At 37.4% G+C, this 21,957-nt stretch overlaps 4 protein-coding genes across 7 annotated transcripts; 2 read left to right on the top strand and 2 right to left on the bottom strand.

The window, feature by feature from the left end:
- Positions 1–1,643: 1,643 nt before the first annotated feature.
- Positions 1,644–5,237, bottom strand: LOC143896596 (ubiquitin-conjugating enzyme E2 W). The gene is made up of 4 exons (XM_077404549.1): positions 4,607–5,237; positions 3,335–3,685; positions 3,175–3,250; positions 1,644–2,869 (listed from the first exon to the last, which is right to left on the bottom strand). Exons 1-4 carry the CDS (start codon positions 4,649–4,651, stop codon positions 2,856–2,858), a joined length of 486 nt encoding a protein of 161 aa, XP_077260675.1. The 5' UTR covers positions 4,652–5,237; the 3' UTR covers positions 1,644–2,855.
- Positions 5,238–6,766: 1,529 nt separating this feature from the next.
- On the top strand, positions 6,767–8,962 carry LOC143896685 (uncharacterized). 3 transcript variants are annotated; one of them, XM_077404680.1, is made up of 5 exons: positions 6,767–6,976; positions 7,085–7,249; positions 7,404–7,540; positions 7,815–7,987; positions 8,057–8,962. In XM_077404680.1, the coding sequence occupies exons 1-5, from the start codon at positions 6,953–6,955 to the stop codon at positions 8,683–8,685; spliced, it is 1,128 nt and encodes a 375-aa protein (XP_077260806.1). In that variant the 5' UTR covers positions 6,767–6,952; the 3' UTR covers positions 8,686–8,962. The 3 variants fall into 3 exon arrangements, with proteins under 3 accessions (XP_077260806.1, XP_077260808.1, XP_077260807.1); XM_077404682.1 differs by having other exon boundaries at positions 6,768–6,976; positions 7,926–7,987; XM_077404681.1 differs by having other exon boundaries at positions 6,769–6,976; positions 7,833–7,987.
- A 1,024-nt stretch (positions 8,963–9,986) lies between these two features.
- Positions 9,987–17,298, top strand: Unr (cold shock domain-containing Unr). 2 transcript variants are annotated; one of them, XM_077404671.1, is made up of 11 exons: positions 9,987–10,131; positions 11,485–12,840; positions 12,929–13,105; positions 13,203–13,393; positions 13,478–13,688; positions 13,812–14,041; positions 14,205–14,466; positions 14,573–14,800; positions 14,992–15,197; positions 15,278–15,865; positions 15,942–17,298. In XM_077404671.1, the coding sequence occupies exons 2-11, from the start codon at positions 12,445–12,447 to the stop codon at positions 16,108–16,110; spliced, it is 2,658 nt and encodes an 885-aa protein (XP_077260797.1). In that variant the 5' UTR covers positions 9,987–10,131; positions 11,485–12,444; the 3' UTR covers positions 16,111–17,298. The 2 variants fall into 2 exon arrangements, with proteins under 2 accessions (XP_077260797.1, XP_077260799.1); XM_077404673.1 differs by lacking the exon at positions 9,987–10,131 and adding an exon at positions 10,936–10,954.
- On the bottom strand, positions 17,272–20,664 carry LOC143896687 (uncharacterized). The gene is made up of 4 exons (XM_077404683.1): positions 20,220–20,664; positions 18,294–18,434; positions 18,046–18,177; positions 17,272–17,771 (listed from the first exon to the last, which is right to left on the bottom strand). The coding sequence occupies exons 1-4, from the start codon at positions 20,266–20,268 to the stop codon at positions 17,707–17,709; spliced, it is 387 nt and encodes a 128-aa protein (XP_077260809.1). The 5' UTR covers positions 20,269–20,664; the 3' UTR covers positions 17,272–17,706.
- Between the last annotated feature and the right edge of the window lie 1,293 nt (positions 20,665–21,957).

The following is a 21,957-nucleotide window of genomic DNA, read 5'->3' as shown; positions in this document are numbered from 1 at the left end:
GATCTAGATACAATGAACAATGAACGTATTCAACATGCGGAGGTATCAATGTTTTACTTCGAAATAATATAATTTCGATTATTTAATAATAGTATTATTGAATAAAAATAAATCATTATATTCAATAATAATACAGAGTATTGATCCTACACAAATTTTCGGAATAATTGTAGTAATATAAATAAAATAAAATTAATAAAAGCATATATGATTAAAAACTTGCTGACAATTGGTTCGCAATATTAATAAAGATATACATGTGTATAAGGTACATGTGTGAAAAACATGTTAGAAAATAATTCCTTAATTAGATTGTCTTCCTTTATGCTATATATATTGCATTTGTTAGATAGAAACTTTAATATCATAACCGATTATATCAGCATCAAGTTCAAATGTGTTGTTTAATTATAGAAAATATATGTATAAAGATGATATGACCAAAAATATAAATAATAATATAACCAGAAAATATAAATCGAAAGCGTAAAGTTTCCTTTTCGGGAAAATTGATTTTAGAAACTGGGAAAAATTTTTAAACGATAAATAAATAATATGTTCGTTCTATTTGCTTATAAGATAGTTATTTATGTACGGATTGGAAGCTATTGAGCAGATATTAAAACATATTTGCATTTCGATATCGTATGTATATTTTACATATATATGTAATAACGGTTAAAAGTATATTTATGCATGCTTTATATACTTTGTTAAAAATTATTACATATGTATGTAAGTATACAAGTGTAATCGAGATTTACCTCCTGCGATGACTTCTGAGAATGTAATCGCGATAACTATTATAGAACACAAGTAAAGTCGTTTCTCGGAATATATATATCTCGAAAGTAGGTATACTGATTTTAGCATTTAGCGAAGACTCGATAAATAAAATAAAACTAAAGATGATTGTAAGAAAGAGTTTGATATAGCACATGAATCCAATCACTTATTAAAATATCATAACATCAGTCTTCTTTTCGACATTAATATCAATTATGTCTCTTCACATAACAAATTACTCGAATAACCATAATAATCTGTTAGTTTTCGTCCTTGTTACACGTTATAATATATAGATTGATATTAATATCAATATTGATCTGTAATTATAAAATTAATATTATTATAAGATTAAGATCAGAATTATGTTCTTCTTTCCAAATAAATGTAAAATAAATATTTATCTCTTGATATTTCAATCATATGCTTTAGTATGTTTTATTACTCGATTATTAACAAATGTATTTATAGTTAAAGATAAAAACAATATATATATATAATTCATTATAGAGATTACATATATAAAAAGTCACTAGTGTACAAAATAGATTTTTCAGAAACACATATGATTAATTAATTAGCAATTTTTGAACAAATAAATATATAATGATATTCCAATAGAGCGAAAGAAAATATGAAATATCGCTACAATGTGATATAATGTGAAGTAATTATGGCACGAAATATATTTTTAATAAATTATTTTATTGTTGTCACATTACGAATGCTCCAATTTGATACCAGTTATCTTCTTTAAAATTGTTAGCTTCTCATATGCTTTGCACATACACGTATAGTCAGCGACAAATTATTATGTATAAGGTGCGATAAATTAATGACTAGAAAAAGACACCAAATGTTATCAAGAAATTTAATATCACGTCATAACTTACACTTTTAATAAATTTACAAAGTTTTTTTTTACTAGCTAATACATGTAATTATGAGATTACATGACACGAAAATTTAGGAATATTATTAGACCGTATGCCAATTATTGATATTATAGTGTCATTAATTAATCTCATACATTGTATATTACCTTGAATGTCATCCTATTTTATATAACACCTAACGAATTATTTTTACATGAAACTTTTACAGCTTTCAAAATTTATCAAAAGAATGTAGCATGATATGACGATATCTCATATATATTTTAATAAAAATCATATCTATGTCGTAAGTGCTAATATTAAAAAGTTAAACGCATATAAGAGCTATTATCAATTCTCACTATATTGCTTTAAATATAATATGTACTTTATTAAATACAAAATATTAATATAATCTAAGTGGTAGCCTCAGAAAGTCTTAAAAGACAAATAAATGCAACGGAAATATATTAAAAACAATATGGTTTGATAAAAAAATAGCTTACTTAAAAAGCAAAAATATATATTGCGCTTAATCGCATTTTGTTATTATAAAAGAAAATTAATGCACAATAGAGAGTAGTATTTATCATTGAATTTTAAAAAATATATTTTTTTCATATATATAATTAAATAGATTAATTCAACTTTTGAGTTTTATTAAAAACGACAGAAAATAAATTTTTAAAATGTATATAGCTATTGTAATATTAATAGTATATATATATGCATATATATTTACCATTTTTTTATCATAATTTCTAAATTTATTAAATGATTTTATTAACGTACATCAGGAATCTCCTTAAATTCGGAATAACAAGAGAGAAAACTTTATATTAATATCTTTATAATAAATAATACCTTCTTATCTACCTTTTTTTTAGCATTAATTTACTGTTTTGATAATAATTATATGTAATTAAAATACGCTTCACTATCAGCAACATTGTAATAATTTATGATTAAACAACTCACGCAGTTTGCATTAACTCTATAATTATAATAAGTATGTTGTAGCCTTGTCTTTTTTTTGAAATACGCGTCTAATTTCTTGTTATATTGACTTGACTATATAATATTGTATGCAAAATTCTATTGATTTAATGCATCAGGTTCCATTTGGATGTTATCCCACTTGGTCCAACAATTCAATGTTGACAAGTTGACAAGATCTTTCCACATTTTTCAATGTTAGACACTATCATCTAAAAAAAAACAATTATTTATTTTACTCATAACTTAAAAATAGTTGCACTTTTATGTATCTAAAACTATAAATTAGTTAGGGCATACTGGATTACAAATATTATAACAGAACTTAATATAGGGTCTGTTTTCTATTGCTGAACCGGATGCACTAGTTCAGAGTTGATCTTTTTCCATCCACTCTGTGGAGTAAAAAAAATAAACTCTGAACTAGAGCAGCTAGTTCATCATTAAAAAACAGACCCATGGTAAAGACACACGAGATAGATTCTGAAAGTTTCACGTAATAATATAGTCTTCTCACCGTGATACCACCATTTTGTCTTTTTTGGATTCTTGTTGCAAGTTTTCACATAAAACGTATTGTCGGGCGGTCTCTTCTGCATGAAAAGTATTTGCATTATTTATGAATAATAAAGACACACACAAGTGTTCATCTAATATCTAATGGCTATATCTCGCACCTTCTCTTTACAGCTGCTTAGCATGGAAACGATACTCAGGCAAATGCTTTGCACACTGAGAGCAGGAGACCAATCCTCCGTTAATATGGATAAACAAATGTGACCGTTGCTGTAGACATGTGGGTGTATAGGGATATTCCCACCGATGAAAGTCACTTCTGGCGAATCAAACGGGTATTTGGAGCTGAATTTAAATTGCAGCTGAAATTGTTCCCCCTCGTACAGCGTGCCTTTAGCGCCTTCCATGTGAACGATCCACTGCGTCAAATTTTGCCCAGCCAATTCTCCATCTACGTGTACACCTGGCGGTGGCTCGCGTATCAGGGACATCAACTCCTTCTGCAGTCTCCTCTGGGATATTAAAAGAATTCATTAGTGTTACATTCTCTTTTATTGTTATCAAATAGTCTTATGGAAAAACCTATCTTGTTCAAAGAGGCAAACGTAATACCAGTTAGTTAAAAATATATATTAATGCCTATAATAATAATAATTAGTAAAGAAGAGAAAAAAGAACTCTAGGCGAGAAAGGACGAGGGAGGAAGAGGGAAGGATACCAGTATGTAAAGGTATGGGTCTTATATGGCCAGGCAGGGAAAGGGGATGTTGATTTATCGTAAAGGTTTGGGTATGTTCCTTAAAAATGCCTTTCAAACCCCGATAGGAAGAAATAAACGTATATATACATGCCTACAATAATTTCTCTTACTTCAGGAACCTTTATAAAAATCTCTATTTTAGCATATGTTAAATAATATGTTACACAAGGGTGTTATAATAAGAAACAAAGAGCTGGAACTATTTTGTTTAGGAGGCATTTATAACAATAACAAAAATTTTTTAATAATGGTTAAATAGCATATGTGTTGCGTGTGTTTAAAGATAATATAATCGCGTTCTGACGATGTAAAACTCTTTGTTGAACATTACAGTCGCTTCTGACTCATTCTCCAAGCAAATCAGAAACGGACTGCGTCAATAACGAGCACGGTTGACAAATCGTATTGTTCGTCGCTGACGATCGTGACTCGTTGGACGATAAGCGAGCCCGGCGAACAGATCGTCGGCAATGTCCGTCAGAATTACGCTCGATATATGTTTCGGTTCCCTCGCAAATCGAGGAAATGCCCTTTCTCTCTTTCCCTCTCTCCCTCCTTCGGTCTTTCCATTTTTTCATTCCCGATTTCCTTCGCTGACGATCCGCAGTCTCGCTCGCGTCCCCGGGGATCACGCGAAGAAAAAGAAAAGAATATGGGAAAACCTCCGACGTACCTTCGACGGGGACGTTGCTGCCATTGTCGTCAAAGCGCTCTCCATCGAGAAACATAACCGCGGCCTGTTCGCGGGCGGGCGCACGTCCTCTCCGCCCGCCGTCCGTACCTTCCTCGAGGAGGGAGCAGACGTGTCTTCACGTTCTACCGCGATTCTCTTGCATTCTCGCGTGGAAAACCGTGGCGGAGAAGCGAGCGGCCCGTGCGGGGAAAACCGGGGAAAAGCAGGGAAAACGGACGGTGGCGGTGGCGGTTCCGCAATCCGCACAGTTCCGCCGCAGCTGACTCCGCTTCGCTACTCCGCGCCGATACGGCCGAGGCTGTCGGCTGTCGCGAGGTGCAGAGCGCACGATCCGCACGATTGTCGTCGTCGCACATACATATACATACACACGCGGAAGACTCGGACACGCGCGCGCGTGAATACACGTATATGTATATGTATGCACAACGGTACTTTTGCGACACGACCGAGGCGAGGGAGGATATGCGAATAACGGACGATCGCCCGCGCGCGAAGCCAATCGGATCCGTCCGCGAGACGACAGGACGACGGAAGAGAGCTGCCGTCGCGCGCGCGCGCGCGATCGGCGCGAGTGAAATCGCCGCGGAAAATCGGCGCGCCCCTCGAACGCCAACGAAACGCGACGCGCGATATCGACACGCTGTAGAGACTCCTTTCAATAATTTACGGCGGCTCGCCGCGAGACGGAGGCGAGGAATCAATGCCTCGCGTAGACGTCAAGACGGGCTGATTCGGTCTTTAAAAAACGTGCGCGCGTTTCACCCGGAAGTGGCTGATCGGATCGGACGTCGACTTATTGGCTCCGCCATTTCCCGATTAGCGCTTCCGGTTTTTTAAAACATTTGTGACAGGTTGTTGTCATATCAATTAATAAATATATAAAGTATTCAGCAATTATAAAATATTCTAACTTGAAATAAATACTACTGATATGTTTTAAATCTTAATAATGCTGCGTTCCCACTACACGCGTCGCGCGTCGCGTCACGACGCCGCGTCATGAGTTATCCAATCAAAACGTTTCATTTTATGACGTCATTTCCGACGCAAGATTTTGTCGGAAATGACGTCATAAAATGAAACGTTTTGATTGGATAACTCATGACGCAGCGTCGTGACGCGACGCGCGACGCGTGTAGTGGGAACGCAGCAAAATGCTATTTAAAATAAAGTGCGAGTATTGAAAATCTATAGTTTACACGTAACTAACCTACATTATATTGGCTTAAGGGTCGACAGGAGTAACACTACCGACTCCTCTGTCGGGTTGCTTAGCTGCGAGTCCGTATTTTATTTATTATAAATTTTTTAAGAGCCACACACACACACACACACACACACACACACACACACACACACACAAAATGGAAAATCCGGCTATGTACCAACTTGCGGCTGATCTTACTGATTAAAACGAGCATAAGTTTAATAAGATTCGTTAATTAATTTGGCTAAAATTTGGGATAACCTTTTCTGAGCAGCTTTTTCAGGATTGCTTAAGAGCTACAAAGCTGCTTAGGAACGGTTATCCCAAATTTTAGCCAAATTAATTAACGAATCTCATTAAACTTATGCTCGTTTTAATCAGTAAAGGCCATTGCACGTAACAAAGTTTTAGTCACAATCGTAAGGCCCTAAGAAAATAGGCCAATCACAGTCGATTATTCTCCTCGCGCTTGAAGAATAATCGAGTGTGATTGGTCTATTTTTTTACGGCCTTACGATTAAAACTAAAACTTTGTTACGTGCAATGGCCGCAAGCTGGTACATACATAGCCGGATTTTCCATTTTGTGTGGAATTATCTTATTATCTTATTATCAGAGACAAAAATTTTCTATTGGATGTCGGATCGTCGTATGTACATACGTCGAACATCGGACGCAGTGTGAATTCTCCATAACAATAAATTCTGTTAAGCTGGTCACACACACTTTCCGTAGAACGTAACAGTAGGATTTCGACCAATCGCGTTGCTCGATTCGAAAACGTACGGCCATACGTTCCCGAATCGAGATTGGATGTCGGATCGTCGTACGTGGACACCGGGCTTTAAAGGCGAGTTCTCGCGAGATCTCGAACGCTGCATGGGGAGGGGGGGGGGAAGGAAACAGACGACGCGCCGTCGCGTTGCGGTGCGACACGATGGTAATCGCACGTTCGTGACTGTAGTCTGAAAATATTTTTGCGGATGACGTTCTCTCTCGCGCGGCCGAGATCATCGGAGGGACGATACGTTTTATGGTTATTATTACGCGTCTGACGTGCGCGCGGGGTTCAGCGTTATTATCCGCGGTGGTATCGCCGGGCGGACTTGTGTGCAATGGAGAGTATATTTCACGAGAAGGTGAATAACGTAAACGCGACGATCAATTCGACGTCGTCACCGCGCACGGGTGTCGCGCTCTCACGTTTCTCCTCGCTCAATGTTTCCTTTTTTTTCCTTTCCTCGCAGCAAGAGGGATACCTGTGCGCCCAGCACTGCCTGAACGCGCTTCTACAAGGCCCGTACTTCAACGCCGTCGACCTGGCGAACTTCGGCCACCAGATGGATGAGGAGGAGAGGATCCGGATGGCCGAGTCGGGCGTTGACAGCGAGGATTACAAGCTGTTCCTCGAGGTAAACACGACGTTGGAGCCCCTCACTGTATCAGTTGGCGATACTCGACGATGTAAAAAGTTCCCTTTTCGCTTGACCCTTGTCTATTATTCCCCCGCCGAGAGCCGAGCAACAGTACTGTTTGTAACAACCACAAATTGCTTCTTATGTTTAGCAACCATCGGGAAACATGGACGACAGCGGATACTTTTCAGTTCAAGTTATTAGCAGTGCTTTGAAAGTTTGGGGTTTGGAACTGATTCCATATAACAGCACGGAACCGACAGCTTTACTGGCACAGAACGATCCTTCGTAGGTTATTGATAATTTGTTCGGGTTCACTTTTGCGCCGTGCCTTGAGACATTCTGTTCTATCGCACTCGCAGAAGAGCACTCTCTTTCCAAAGATTTTTCAATTGCTCTTAGAACAATTAACAGATCCACACAATTTAACACATATGAATTAAGTAATATTTATATACTAACATATTTATTTATATACATTTATATATCAAGTGTACTCTCATTCAAAGATATAAAAACAAGTAATTTCATTTACAATAATCTTATAAGATAATGCGTGAAGTGGCGATGTAATTTTCAGGCGGATGAGAGCGTATATTTGTAATTATAAGGGACATTGGTTTACAATAAGAAAACTCGGAAGTCAGTGGTTTAATTTAAATTCAATGCTTAGCGGACCCCAGCTTATATCAGACACATACCTCACAATGTACCTAGCTCAATTATTACAAGAAGGTAAGCAGTAGCGTAACGAGATAATAACGAAAAATAGTAAGATATGTCAATCACCGATCTTTCTTACAGGTTATTCTATTTTTATCGTTATCGGCACCTTTCCGCAATGTCCCGCCGAGGATGTACTTCTGAAAAATCCCATAGTTGCGACGAAAAACAATTCAAACTCGGAGTCGAAAACCACGTCGAAAGGCAATCGCTTAGGCACCAAGCTGGAAGACGAAATTTTGAAAACCGCTCTTGCGATGGGTGAAGTGAAGGTCCCGCAATCCTCGAGTGCAATCAGCGATGTGTCCTCGTTCTCGCACAAACCCGGGCTATCCACGGACGAACCTCGCGAAAGGATAATCCCCATAAGAATCGAGGGCAGGGAGGAGAAGAGCGACGAGGAGGAGGACGAAAATGTGCAATTAGCTAGGGCCCTGCAAATGAGTTTGCAGAATGACGAGGACGATGTGGACAAGACGCTAAAATTGAGACTGGATCTTCACACCGACGACAATACGACGCATTTAACGGAGATCGCGAACGACACCGACGAGGATGACGAGCTGAGACGAGCGCTGCAGCTGAGTCTCGAGTGTGTCACCGCCCCACCAACCCCCGATCCCGAAGATCTACGCTGGCGTCGGCTGAATCACTTCGGCATCTACGCAAGGACGTCCAACAGTGAGGCTCCCGCGAAGCTGAACACTTAACAATAAGCATGAACTCTGCACAAATTGTCTATTACTAAACTGACCGTTGTATTATAAATTATACGACCGAGTGATCGAGCTCGACAAGGTATGTCACTTTGTACACTAATAAGATGAGAGAGACACATGTCGGAGGGGATCGAGGTTCTTCTTCTGGTTCCTTCACTTCTGGGTCGTCGAAGCTGAGCGGAGCTCTTGTTGATGTCTGGTTGATTCTCTCTTTCTCTCAACTTTGTTATACTAATCGTTCTCGGAATAAAACCGTTTGAGCAAGAAATCTGCCATTACTGACCAATTCTGATCTAAATGTGTGTGTGTGTGTGTGTGTATATATGTGTGACAGTTTATATATACATATAATATATTTAAAATACAAAGTATATTTGTGTGAAAGATGATTGATTTAATATAAAAAATACAGCAATATCTCTTATAAAATATATAGACTTGACGAACAGATTGAAATACTTTTTGGATCAATTTATCTCCATTATTTCTACCAATGTAGATTAACTTTAACATCGGTTTAACTTGCTCTTTTTATCTTTTTCTAATTATTAGACTAAAGTTAATCTGCATTGGTAGAAGTAAGCATTAGGATTAAAGTGACAAAATTCCCATTAATGTAATCGGCAATTGTCGAGTAATATCACTCATAATTTTTCAGATTTTTCTATTCTATACGAATTACTTTTTTTAAATTTTTTTTCCAGTGGACACAATGAGAATAAAATATTTCAGATTTTTTCCCCCAACATATCTTTGCAGAAATCTGAGTAAATATGAAAAAATTTATACAATTTATCAGAAATTTTCATACATATGGATGCTGGAAATATTCGGAAAATCCTCATCCAATCATTTCTGAAGCATGAGAAATTCTGAGAAATTATATACTTATATTTTAATAAATTTTGTACAAGTCCCAATTCTCACAAAATTTTTAAGAAAATGTGAGAAATTTTTTCACCAGGGATCTACTATTTCGTCGCGATGAATACAGTTCTCAATTTTTTATTAATATATAAAAAATATTAAATTTTTATAGAACACCGGAAATTTCGCTTTTGATTTAATTCTGCCGAATTAATCGCCGATCGAGATCGCCCTAAGGTGAAGCACGATCGATATAAAAAAATTCATTCCCTAGGGGCAACTAGGAACGACATCAATGAAAATAATTAAAATAAAAGATAGCAAAACAGCCTTTGCCACGCGATTTCCTCACCGTTCGAGAAAAAACATGAAAAAAAAAGCGTCGAAAAATCGAGGGGGACCTCCCGGCAAAAAGGCCCGTTTCCACCGCGGCAGATTTGGAGTGCGCGCGCGCGCACCACAGGAAACTCGTGGTCGCTCCCCCCGCTGGTGGGATAAGTGGGATGTATGCGAACGCCGAATGTTGACATTCAACATGGCGGCATGTCGTCAGTGCTGTGCTGTGTCGTGGTGAGTCTCATAAAGGCCTTCCGTCACCCGATAATTGCGAGCTCTGTGTGGAAACGCGCGTCAAACGGATCGGCGCGATCCGCGCCGACGATCGCCGGTCGATTCGGGGCCCGGGACGGTCGGACGGGGGCACGCCGCGGCCTCGCGACGATCGCCGCGGCGCGCGATAAGGCGCCCCGCGACCTCATAAAAATATCAACCTCTCGTAAAAACGCGTGCGAGGCGCACGCATGATAACCGCTAACCCCCCCTCGACCGCGGGCCGCTCCGGAACGGAAAGGAGGAATCCGCCGAAACCGCGGCCGCGAGCCAGGACACGCTCGAGGGGGGCCGGGCGGGGGCCGATGATCGACGCCACGCCACGTCCACGATCCATCGAAGGATCTCGCCCGCTTCTCGTCGTCGCTCTCGATCCGCGCCACCCCCTTTCGAATTTCCGCGAACGTTTCACACGCGTAATCGCGTCCGCTGTCGGCGGAGATAGCGCGAGCGCGGGATGAGGCTCGCGGCGGAGATTTGTAGCGCGGAGTGTCCGAGGGTCATGACTCACGTCCCCCTGCGGTACTCTGTGGTACACGCTGCGGCGCCGTGCGACGCCTTCGCGTCAGACGCAATTCTCACGCGCTGACGAACAGTAGGTTTCGGTATATCCCCCTTTCGCGGTGTCAATGTCAAACTGTCCCGATAATCGGGCAGAAGCGTCTGTGTTTGTCTCGCCGCGGCGCGCTATAAATAAACGGCGTTGTGTTATTTCACCTCGGGTCGTTTCTTCTCGGACTCCGAAATATTCCTTTTTTTTTTCTCACGTCCCTGCAGGGATGAAGTAAGTAACCTAAGTGCGTGTTTAGGCTCGCGGATCACGTGCGCGCATGAAATACGTACTGAAATTTACGTTTGCATTTTCGTGCGGATTTTCCACGATTTTTTATTGATTTTTTTATTCAAACGCATCTGGAGCCGTTGTTACGGCAGAGTATAAAAATCCTTAGTATTTTCTGCCGTTTGATACTTTTATTTAGAGCACGTGCGACACATCGTGATTAGTATCTTCGTACTCTTTGTCGTCTTTGTCTCGCTTCGAACGATATTATTTGCAAGATTTTATAAAATTTTTATAAAATATAAATTTTTATAATTTTATAAAATATTTATTTTATCCATATATTTTGTTCAATTTGTGTCACAAAATAATGTAGAAATTAACGTTTCGTGTATTTTATATATTTTAATATTTGGATACAGAGCTCGCAATTCTCAAAATGATAAACAGTATATCTAAATATATCTTATTGTACTTGCAAAGTGATTGTTCAACTTTTGTAATTGTCTCCTCTTTTTCTTTTTCTTTTACAGCTTGTGTCATTGTTAGTTTAGGACACTTCTGAAACCAAGGCTCACTGTAAATTTCACATTTAAAAGCTCTGAAGAAGGAAACGTTACTATAGAAATATCGGAAGAACACAATCAGACTCAGCACGCATTGAAGACATCTGAGGATTTTCAAGTCAACATTTATCCTTTAAAAATCTCCTATGTTTTTGATTTACTCCTTTTTGTAAGGGATGACTGATGTTTAAAAGGGAAAAACACAGTTATTCTAGTGCACGCTAAATTGAGTATCTATCAAACAGTTGTTATAATATTCAAGCATATACGTATGGAAAGTATTGACAAGTGTATGGCGTGCTAAGATTTTGTACTTGTATTAAGTCGTAAAACCAGCATTAACTGCATCGTTCATTTGTATATTATATATACGACAAGCCTTGTGAGCGAGAGATAGGTGAGCCAATTACAGTGACCGTGATTGTGATTGCGGCTGAAATTGTGCTGCTCCGCTTGGTTGCTTAGAAACCACCTTTATCCGCGTTTAAGGAGTGTGCCAAGTTTGTGCGTCGAGCCACCGTGGTACTCTCTGAATAAAAATAAAAGTTCACGATAAACGCGTTAAAAAGATTTTCAAGAGACCTCACTTCCACTTTCTGGTCACGAAGGAGCCTGCATTTCTGCAGCATTTTCAAGGAGCCACTCTTCCTCTTCATTAAGTTCTTGTAACATTATAATAGTGAACAAAGATATAAAGTACCAAGAACCGTTCTGTGATATCTATGTTAAACACTTAAATAATTGAAAAAAAAAAGACTAAAAATTTCTAAATATAAGTATATATATTGTGGGGTGAGAGAACAGAAGTGTGAACATAAAAGAAATTAAAGTAATTGTTTCAAGTGAGAGAGAGAGAGAGAGAGAGAGAGGAGAAGAGCTAAATTATACGTAAATATTACACATAACACTGCGCAAATTGAGAAGACAATGTCCAACAATCCTCAGTGGAAAACGTTCCAGCCGCCAATCATGAACTCTGACCCAGCAATACTTGACTACAAGTCTATGGCTATACCAAGTCCTAAGGCCATAACGGGATCTCATCAGCCGACGTCTAACAATTATCGAAACGGTACCAACTACAGCGGTGACCATTATATGAGCTCACCGCCCGATTGTGGTAAAAATTCCACTACTAACTACGGAAGTTATCCCGGCACGCAATCGTCGCCACGCAATGGCGCCACAAGATTCCCGTTCGAATTCACGGGTATGGAGACGAATGCTGGTTATACGAGCGAACCCGCCACCAATAATTCTACCTACCAGGATCAATCTGCGAATCAAGGAACCCGGGAAACTGGTATAATTGAGAAGTTATTGGTGAGTATCATATAGTCATAGAACTCTTGATTATCTATAATTATGAAATGTATAAGTGACTAATTTATACGTCGTTTTTATTCGACAGCATTCTTATGGATTCATACAATGCTGTGAAAGACAGGCAAGATTGTTTTTTCATTTTAGCCAATTTAGCGGTAATATTGAGCATTTGAAGATTGGAGATCCGGTAGAGTTTGAAATGACTTACGATCGACGAACAGGCAAGCCTATTGCGAGCACTGTTAGCAAAATCGCGCCAGTGGTTAGTAAAACAATAACAGCAATAATAATGAGGGAGTGGTGGAGAAATGTAAAAAGAATTTACAAGAAAGTAAATGTGTGGATATAATTTCTTTTAGGCATTAGGTGATCAACGATGCATCGGTAATGTAACAACGGAGTTACAAGCGAGTGGCGATTCGCAGGGACGTATCAGTTACGAAAACCGTGGGGAATGTTTTTTTCTGCCATATACCAAAGATGATGTTGAGGGAAATGTCACCTTACGTGCTGGTGATAAAGTGTCATTTCAAATCGCTACTAATCAACGGTATGATATATAGTACTTGTTAACTGAAAAAAAAACTTGTATAAGTAGTAATTTCTCTTTCTTACATACGCAAATATATTGTAGAGGAAATCTGGGTGCATGTAATGTAAGGCTGGAAAATCCAGCACATCCAGTTCGTTATCGCGGAGTGGTTTGCTCAATGAAAGAAAATTTTGGTTTTATCGAGCGTGCTGATGTAGTCAAAGAGATATTCTTCCACTTTAGCGAGGCTAAATCTATGAAAGAAGAACTTAGGTTAGGGGATGATGTGGAGTTTATAATACAAACACGCAATGTAAGTAAGAATTAAAATTAACAAAGAACTGTATACACGTTTCTTGAAAAGGTATCTATATATGTAGCATATAGTTTAAGTAACAAAGAGAGAGAGAATCTGAAATCTAATGTTTTGTTGCAGGGGAAGGAGGTAGCTTGCAACATTACAAAGTTACCACCCGGCTCAATTGTATTTGAGGAGGTCAGCAACGAAGTGGTGAAAGGGCAAGTGTTGAAACCTTTGGAGAGAGGCAATGCTGCTCGTCATCAAAATGATCCGTTACCTGGTCGGATTCGATACAGAGACAGTGATCATTCTGAAGTTGAAGTACCCTTTGGTGATAAAGACCAAAAGGGAGACTTCACTCTTAGGTAATCTACACGAATTAATAAATGTACTTGGTTTTTTTTTCTATTTTATTCTTGTGTATATAAGCGTATGTTATTTATTTAAATGTAATAACGCGTTTTTTAAATGTAATATAGATAGCTATATGCACAACTGTAATGTATTGCAATTTGATTTCTTTAACAGGCATGGGGACTGGGTCCAATTTCGTATTGCAACAGATACTAGAGATCAGCTCAAAAGAGCTACAGAGATAATGTTGTTACCAGAATCTTTCACTGTGTCTGGGGAAAGACGGGAGCAAGGTGTAATACAATCTCTCAAGGATGGATTTGGCTTTATTCGTTGTGTAGAAAGAGAACCTAGACTTTTCTTTCATTTTAATGAGGTTCTTGATGTTGATAGAGAAATTAGTGTAGGGGATGAAGTTGAATTTACAGTCGTACAAGTGAGTATATGTTAGCAATATACTACAGCGTTAAAAAAGTTCTTTTGTTATTACAGTTTATTCTTTTGTATCTTAATTATAATTTTATTCTTTTTTTTTTTATAAGGACCCGTCATCGTCATTCTCTAATACTCGACAAAGTGCTATTAGACTGAAACATTTGCCAATGGGTACCGTAACATTTCAAACTATTATAGAGAAGGATATATTAGGTACTGTATCACAGGACACAAATTCGATGGAACCTGGCCTTATTTCTTATGGCCAGCAGAAAAGCATCATTTTCTTCTCCAAAGATTGCGACCCTAAACATATTCCAAAATTGGGTGATAAGGTAAATTGATACAAAGTTATATTAAAAAAATCGATCCATATTTCATTTTTTAGAGAAATGTGGAATGGTGTGTGTGTGTGGTGTGTGTGTGTGTGTGTGTGTGGTGTGTGGCGTGTGTGTGGTGTGTGTGCTCTCTGTATATTCGTTATAATGCTATCAAGTAATACTTATGTATTTACTTGGCTTTATAGGTAATGTTCAATATTGTTCAAGTGAAACGAAATAAAGAACTTGTTGCTGAAGACATATTTTTAGTAAATGCCGCTGGTGAAAAAATTCAAAATGTTAATAAAAAATCAAATGGACAAGTATGTCAAGGTTTTATTGCCGCCCTCAAAGACGGGTTTGGCTTTATTGAAACAGTAAATCATGATAGAGAAATATTTTTTCACTACAGGTGAGAGCTATACTTCAATTTTTGCAGTGAACGATACACGCATACATATATGTATATATAAAATAACATTTTATTCGCAGTAATTTTGAAGGAGACGCTAGTACATTGGAATTAGGGGCTGATATCGAATGTACAATTGGTAATTCGAGCAACGGAAGAGGCTCCGGAGGTTGTGTAGCTGCCGATCATGTTAAATTGGTGCCTCGCGGAAGTATTCCTAGGCCAACACCTGTCAGCGAGGTACTCGACGGCACTGTGGTGCGACCGCTGCGAAGTGCGAATCCTGAGCAGGCTGAGTACGCTGGTTTGATCAAGATTAATCCAACTACCGAGGATGAGGAGACGCCGGAATATGAATTCGGCATCATGGGACTTTCTAACAAACGGGAGCTATTGCAGGCTGGCGATCCTGTGCAACTGCAGGTCGATTCAGCAGGTCACGCTTGTAATATCGTAGCCGTCAGGAAAAAAAGAAGAGCAACTGTGGACGCGATGAAGGGTCCTTTCGGCTTTCTCGCTTACGAAGTCGATGAGGGCAGAAAATTATTCTTCCACGTAAGTGAGGTTCGAGATCACGTTACGCTGCAGCCAGGAGATCAGGTGGAGTTCGTTTTGGTCACTAATCAACGCACTGGCAAATCGTCAGCGTGCAATGTAACTCGATTAAGGTAAATTTATTATTTTTTTTTTTTTATACAAATGGTGACGGTGCGATTTTATTTGCAAACTTTTATTGCTTAACAGCGATGCTGTCCAGCAACGACCCGAGCGATTAATAAGCCGATTACGTACTATATCGTTGGAAGATTCGGGCCCAAAATTAACTGTGGTCAGGCAACCAAAAGGGCCCGATGGCACGCGCGGGTTTACCCAGGAAAGATGTCAGCGTATTCCTGGTGCCATAGAAGAATAATTCACCTGGGCAGCTAATGAGACTGGGCTATTAATTATCCAAATTGTAATCTACAATTTGTTTTTAGTCCATACACTTCGATACCGAGATTACTATTGTAAGCATGGTCGTAAACGTTTGCCAAATTCAGACTAATGTGACAACAATAATTATAATGATAATAATCTGAAAATGGATGGTGACCAAGGGCCGAAATAATATAAAAGTAAAAAATAAAAATAAATAAACAACGACTCATTTTATCACCTCATAAAGGGAGGAAACGGGAGGAAAAAGAATAAAAAGGCGGTTCTTACATTCAGATAATGTTAGAATTTACTCTAATATGTAATTGGTTTATCTCTTTAATTAATTTCCCACATCATGAATTTATTGCTAGGCTATCTATTCGATTGTTACTTTTCTGAACGTAATGGATAGTATTGGTAGATAAGATTTGTCGAAATTTTTTTATTAGTATGTTTCTATTTTTATGGAAGTTTGGTAAATACATCAATTTACTACTTGAAAATAAAGTACCAAAAGACGTCCCAGAATATTTACAGGTTGAACTGTTAGCTGCCTGCTTGTATCTGAGATATGTCTTTATAAAAAGTATATATTATACATATTGATATACAAACTTTATTTATATGATTTATTTCAAAATTTGTTTTACTTTTTATGTATATCATATGTGATATAAATGTACAATGGGCAAAAAAAGGAAAAAACATTGCAAGCAAATACTAGAGTCTACGAGATATTGATACAAAAAAAAAATGAAAAATATCCTGCTATAGATTCTTTACCGGAATTTGCTGAATAATTTTATTATGAGCAGTGTGTTTTGTTGTAATCAATTACGATATTGAGTCACTCTGTTAAAAAGATGTCTATGTAAAAAAGAAAGGGAAGAGTTATGACTGGCCAAGTGTTTATCTTAGATAATATATATATATATATAAATAAATAAATATATATATATACATGTCGTTAAGTTCCTCTAATGCAGTGTTGTAAAATCAAATTAGTATTACTAATTCTGTGGACATGCAACAATGGAAATTACAAAAAAAAACCTATGTAAAGAGTAAAAAGTCACGTTTTATAAGTTTTGCCATCTGAAACGGTAAGGCGAGGTACATGTGGCATTATTGTAGAGATATGAGAGAAATAACGTAAAAAAAAAAAAAAAAAAAAAAATAAGGTAAAGTACACAAGCACGATACAAACTAAGCGCTTGTCCCGAAACTCATGGATCCAACACATCATGTGCATACATACCTATTGTAAAATTATTGATGAATAAACAGTGGAAGCATCGAAATGTATCTACCTTCTGTGAAACGTCAAAGCTCTTTCAAAACCGCGAAATTATTTTGCGGTGTAACTTCAATACTTAGCTGAACTATTTCCGAGATCGCGGTTACAAAAAGGCTGAATGGAGAATGCAAAATGAGAAATGGAACGGCGTATCATCTGTGTGTTTTAATATTTATTATGTATGTACAAAGATGTGTGTAAATATGCTTTATGAAATGCATTTCTTTCCCTGTATGTACGTATATTAAGACAAATTTGAATTTCAGATCAAAATAAGAGGAGAGATTGGAATTAGATCACGACGCACTCGTAAGGGAATTGTCCTCGGAAAAGTGTATTGTCTGGTCGTGGACAAGCTGTAACATATAAATTATTCGTGTTAATTTTTCCTCTTTCGTCTGGGTCATCGTAATATATTCTCCATGTTGAGAGAAAAACTCAAAACATGCGAGAACTTTTTAATATTTAATAATGTATCTTTTTTTTTCTACTAAAATGTTCTTTGCTTTCTAATGTTATTCAGTCATTCAGGTGATTTAATATGCAAAGATTTAATGTATAAGAAAACAACATCACATTGAGACTGCGAAAGTTAAGTCGAATTATCTGCTGCCATTGAAAGGTACTAACGTGTCTCGCAGTAAGTGCCATAAAATCCAGTTCCTTCGCAACGACACTTAAATCCGGGCTCCGACGATATTTGGGAACACGAGCCTTCGTTCAGGCATGGTTTCGATCGAGAGCATATGTCGCTACGTCTTCCTGTAACGAGACGAGTTTAAAACTCTCAAGAAGCGTGTAAAGTACATCGTCAATGTCTGTTATTCTACCGATTTAACAGATCAAGTAAGAGCAAGTATAGTTTGGCTTGGCATTACCTTTCAGCGCTAACTTGCAATCATCATTGTTGTCATATCTATATTCGGATTTGCAGCCGTAGCCGCAACTGCATTGTGCATTGTAGATGCGACATCCGTATCGCATCTGATCCAACTCGCACCCCTTCGACAATATAACTCCTGAACAGAAAAAGCTTGGTGTTAATTAGACCGCGTTCGCGTTGAATAAGCAACGTTATTGAATTATTAAAATTTGAACGAAAAATCGCATTTGCAGAATACCTCTGATGTTTTTTTTTTAACAAACGTTTTAATTTAACTGGAATTAATTTTTCTTCAATAACAAAACTTACATATGACTCAAGTAATTAATGTTTAAAAATAAGAAATTCTTAATGAGATAAGCAGTAAAGGAAACAAAAAAGCTTTGTTTCGCAATCAATTTCACAAGCTGACTTCAACAGAATTTCAACTTCAGACTTAATACATAAAGATATAATATTGAATGATATGGAGAAAGATGCAATAAATAATGAATGCCTTGGATATTTTCAAGAGAAAAAAAATATTGGTCGAAGAAACCGCAATAAAAAAAAGTTCAAGTGGTTCAGAAATAACAAAAAAGAATTAAAAATAAGGCTCTTTTTTTTTACTATATTTGTGACTGTGTGTTTATTAAGAACTATTTAAATGCATATTATCAGAAGAATTGATAGACGCGGTTCTATATTTATTAATTATCTGCATTATTTTTAGGTGAATGTACCACAGATGTAGTGAAAATATCTACGGTTTATTTACCCCGAGGAGAGATAGTGGTGTTTTAATGGAAGCGAATGTTTGCGCCGGATGCGGTCGGCCTGCACTTCCAACTTGTCTAAATTGATAAGCGTTTCACGAGATAGAAAATACCATGCGTGGGCTAATCGATTTTTAGATTCGTTTACTCTCGACCTAATGCACGACACTTGCGATCTATCTCGCCAACGTGTGGATATGTTGCGGCAACGTATTATCCAGTAATTTTTAATTTCTTTTAGCAAACGCTGCGCTCCTGTACTTCTCCCTTCGATTCATTCAAGGGTAATTTATTAATTACAGACGATACGCGGCTCATTGTAGCGACGTAATCAGAAAGGATGCGTGTGTGGGATGTTCATCATTGAGAGTGCCGTTCATTATTATCGGTATGATGGGTTTATCATTTGATTATTCAGAAAATAAACTGAGAGAGCGCGTTTCATATGTTACTGCTACTCTATGGGAGATTAATTTTGCTGAAGAGACCGTAATAATTTCGAGGAATATTAAAGTCTGTAATTAAAAATCTGCTTCTGATGATTTAATGACTTATATTCAAATTAAAATAAAAAAAAACTAATTCGTTTGAAATTATTGTCTAAAAAAAGAATTAAATAAAGATAGAGAAAATTATGTTTTATATTACAGAAAATAAAACATAGTAACAAGAAAAAAGCGTAGATTAAGTGATGGTCTATACTCCGTCCAACGAGAGATCATGGTTGATCAAACGTTAATAACGATAGAGCACAGAGCCGCAACAAGGTGATATTTATTTTCCAACACTATTAAAAATGAAAATAATTTAATGCGAACACCTTGTTGCGGCTCTGTGCCCTATCGTTACGTTTTTACCCTTACGTTTGATCAACTATGATCTCTCGTTATGTGGACGGAATATAGATAAAATCAAATTTTAAACCGAGAAATGTCTTGGATACATCTAAAATCCGACGAGTGTATTAGTTATGTTGACCAACATACAATTGCTAATTGTTATAGCCTCTGGCGTTTATATATTTAATTAGTAATTTATCAAAATCTGTAACACATTCTGGAAGAATTGATTAAGCACTTAATGATACCTTGAATATTTAAAGTATCTTTATCTATGGAAATAGTTATAATTCATCGTTTGGAACTCGATATTATAATGCAACATACCCATTGTTAAAAGGAGTAGAGCGACCGACAGCATCAATCTTGGTAGCATGATGTTCTCAGATGAGGTGGGACAAGAGACGTCAAAAAGTCACACAAAAGATATCGTGGACGGCGATAATCCAAGAGAGGAGCTCGAAGGGGAGAGATCGACGACCGCTCTCGGCGTTTTCTTGGTATAGGCTTCTGTCGCCGGCCCAATGTCAAAGGTCGACAGACTACACACAGGACAGGGGATCGGTGCGGTCTCTCTCCTCGCGCGCGTTCTCTCGTCGACGTCGCAACGGGAGAAGCGCTCGCCGTGCTGTTCGGGAACGATACAGCGGCCGAGTCGACCGAATCCGCCGACTAGTGGCAGCTAACTGTCGTGGACCGCTAAACTAGTTACGATTGTGCAGAAGTCGTCCAATCGCTGAAGAATTTATGCGTGGGGTAGAACTCGACATCCGCTGACATCCGCAATAATGCCTGAGACACGAAATCATGCATTTCTTTTCTGCAACGTTAATCAATTTATTAACAAGAATGAAAGGTTTCTTGCAAATTTTAAACTTTTGGTTTTTTGATGCGCAGAGAATTTAATCGCACGTCGAAATGTTTAAAGAATGTTTACGGAGCTTTAATTCTTATATATATAATATTTTATATAATATTTTTTATATATGTTCTCTAGTGTGAAAAGCTATACTTACATTTTATGATCTTTGAAATGCAATGTCGAGATATTGCTATTCGTAATGTCTTTATTGTAACTTGACGCAATTTAAGATTTATGTTAATTTTTTTTATTTTCTGATAAGTTTCACGAATCAAGCTTTTTGTCCGTTATCACTGTACGACTATATGTATACCAAATTATCAGTCTTTGCAGCACAGTGTGTCTATTTTCGTCATGAAAAAAAAAAAGACTCTTCATAGATCTTTTTGAACGCGAGATAAAAAGGTAGCTCTCATGATGAAAAAATCGACATTTTTCGCAGACAATTAAATTGGATAATCTAGCAGGTCAATTGGATATATTTTTATTAATTTTCGACACAGATAAAATAATATTGCAATTAAGATGAGATAGCATATTATTGAGGGAATGTGTATCGATTTAAGAAATAAAGCGCTTTCTATTTATTTTATTTTTAAGAAATAAAAGCAATTTTTATATACGCATGTTCGAAATTACATTCAATTAATTTTTTAATTTTATTCAATCCTTTGTCCTTTGTTAGAGCAGATATTCGTATTGTAAACACAAAAGACGAAAACAGTAACACCTAATACACGAGACAAACGATTCTTTATTTATCTCGCAATATTAGCGAAATCGGTAAATATATTATGATTTGTCGACCACACTAATGACTTCCAATGATAGAACAACCTAAATAATTAGAAGTATTGATCATTTATGAAATTACTTCAATTTTCGAGTCATGCATGAAATTCTTTTCTGTAATAATAAGCAATGAGTTTTATTGAGCAAGATCTAAACCAACGGATATAACGACGTATCATCATTATTATGTGCTATCGCCTTTCAGAATTCGATAACATTTGACACTGGCAGGCTTCTAAGTCCGGAAATTGATGAAATGTGTGTCATGGAGACAGACCCGTAAAATTTATCGCTCTTATAACAAAGCAATAAGATTTAATAAAAATTTCTATGAGATCAAGATCGATATGTCAATAGTGCACACCCGCATCATGCGTTTATCACAAATAATACTACATTGCATAATGTATG

The sequence above is a fragment of the Temnothorax americanus genome, unplaced genomic scaffold, assembly GCF_048541705.1.
Source record: "Temnothorax americanus isolate GAGA-0224 unplaced genomic scaffold, ASM4854170v1 Scaffold19, whole genome shotgun sequence".
In the NCBI taxonomy this organism is placed as follows: Eukaryota; Metazoa; Arthropoda; class Insecta; order Hymenoptera; family Formicidae; genus Temnothorax; species Temnothorax americanus.
Note: the sequence above shows the minus strand (reverse complement) of the source record. Positions and strands in the feature narration are given on the sequence as shown.

Coding starts and splice junctions, on each gene's coding strand:
- LOC143896596 (XM_077404549.1), bottom strand. CDS start 4,651: ATGGAGAGCGCTTTGACGACAATGGCAGCAACGTCCCCGTCGAAG. Junction 3,686..4,606: donor CAGCAACGTCCCCGTCGAAG/GTACGTCGGAGG, acceptor TTAATATCCCAG/AGGAGACTGCAGAAGGAGTT. Junction 3,251..3,334: donor TAAGCAGCTGTAAAGAGAAG/GTGCGAGATATA, acceptor CTTTTCATGCAG/AAGAGACCGCCCGACAATAC.
- LOC143896685 (XM_077404680.1), top strand. CDS start 6,953: ATGGAGAGTATATTTCACGAGAAG. Junction 6,977..7,084: donor AGAGTATATTTCACGAGAAG/GTGAATAACGTA, acceptor CTTTCCTCGCAG/CAAGAGGGATACCTGTGCGC. Junction 7,250..7,403: donor ATTACAAGCTGTTCCTCGAG/GTAAACACGACG, acceptor TCTTATGTTTAG/CAACCATCGGGAAACATGGA.
- Unr (XM_077404671.1), top strand. CDS start 12,445: ATGTCCAACAATCCTCAGTGGAAAACGTTCCAGCCGCCAATCATGAAC. Junction 13,689..13,811: donor TTATAATACAAACACGCAAT/GTAAGTAAGAAT, acceptor GTTTTGTTGCAG/GGGAAGGAGGTAGCTTGCAA. Junction 15,866..15,941: donor TGCAATGTAACTCGATTAAG/GTAAATTTATTA, acceptor ATTGCTTAACAG/CGATGCTGTCCAGCAACGAC.
- LOC143896687 (XM_077404683.1), bottom strand. CDS start 20,268: ATGCTACCAAGATTGATGCTGTCGGTCGCTCTACTCCTTTTAACAATG. Junction 18,178..18,293: donor TTGCAAGTTAGCGCTGAAAG/GTAATGCCAAGC, acceptor GTCTCGTTACAG/GAAGACGTAGCGACATATGC. Junction 17,772..18,045: donor TGGCACTTACTGCGAGACAC/GTTAGTACCTTT, acceptor TATATGTTACAG/CTTGTCCACGACCAGACAAT.